The sequence below is a fragment of the Cariama cristata genome, unplaced genomic scaffold, assembly GCF_000690535.1.
Source record: "Cariama cristata isolate BGI_N322 unplaced genomic scaffold, ASM69053v1 scaffold38047, whole genome shotgun sequence".
NCBI classification, from domain to species: domain Eukaryota; kingdom Metazoa; phylum Chordata; class Aves; order Cariamiformes; family Cariamidae; genus Cariama; species Cariama cristata.
Genome location: NW_009627899.1, coordinates 15,638 through 16,055, shown reverse-complemented (window position 1 = coordinate 16,055; position 418 = coordinate 15,638). Strand labels below are relative to the sequence as shown.

Here is a 418-nt window from a genome sequence, read left to right as displayed (position 1 = left end):
GGAAAGAGAAGATTGCCAGCATAATGCCTGAGCAAATGTACTTTTTGCAGAGCCCACCAGAAGAAGATTCTGAATATCAGCCTGATGCTTCTAGTCAAGGTATAAATGTTACTGTAATGATGCAAGTAGTGTTGTTTTGTATGTGATTTTGCCAGTGATTTCAGCAGTCTAAATCTCTCCGCTTAGCTGTGACTGCTGGTTATAGAAAAGTAATTTCAGAGCTATCATATTACAAGACTCCAGGTATTTTCTCTAGACCTCCAGGAGTTAACCTGAGGTTTTACTTCAATTTTTTTTTTAATCAGTTTTTGACATATCTTCTACTTTGTGGCAAGCATCGCAGTAGCTATCATGCTGCCTTTCCAGAGAATAGTCTCAAGGATATTTTGATCCTTTATAAAGTACCAGTTTGCTGGGG

At 38.3% G+C, this 418-nt stretch overlaps 1 protein-coding gene across 2 annotated transcripts in view; it reads left to right on the top strand.

The window, feature by feature from the left end:
* MSANTD3 (Myb/SANT-like DNA-binding domain containing 3) overlaps positions 1-418 on the top strand; it is a 7,404-nt gene that overhangs the window by 5,541 nt on the left and 1,445 nt on the right. Inside the window, exon 3 of one of the 2 annotated variants that reach the window (XM_009704585.1) lies at positions 51-99. In XM_009704585.1, coding sequence (XP_009702887.1) covers positions 51-99 — 49 coding nt within the window. Of the gene's footprint in view, positions 100-418 lie in introns of both variants that reach the window. The other variant, XM_009704584.1, reaches the window with a different exon arrangement.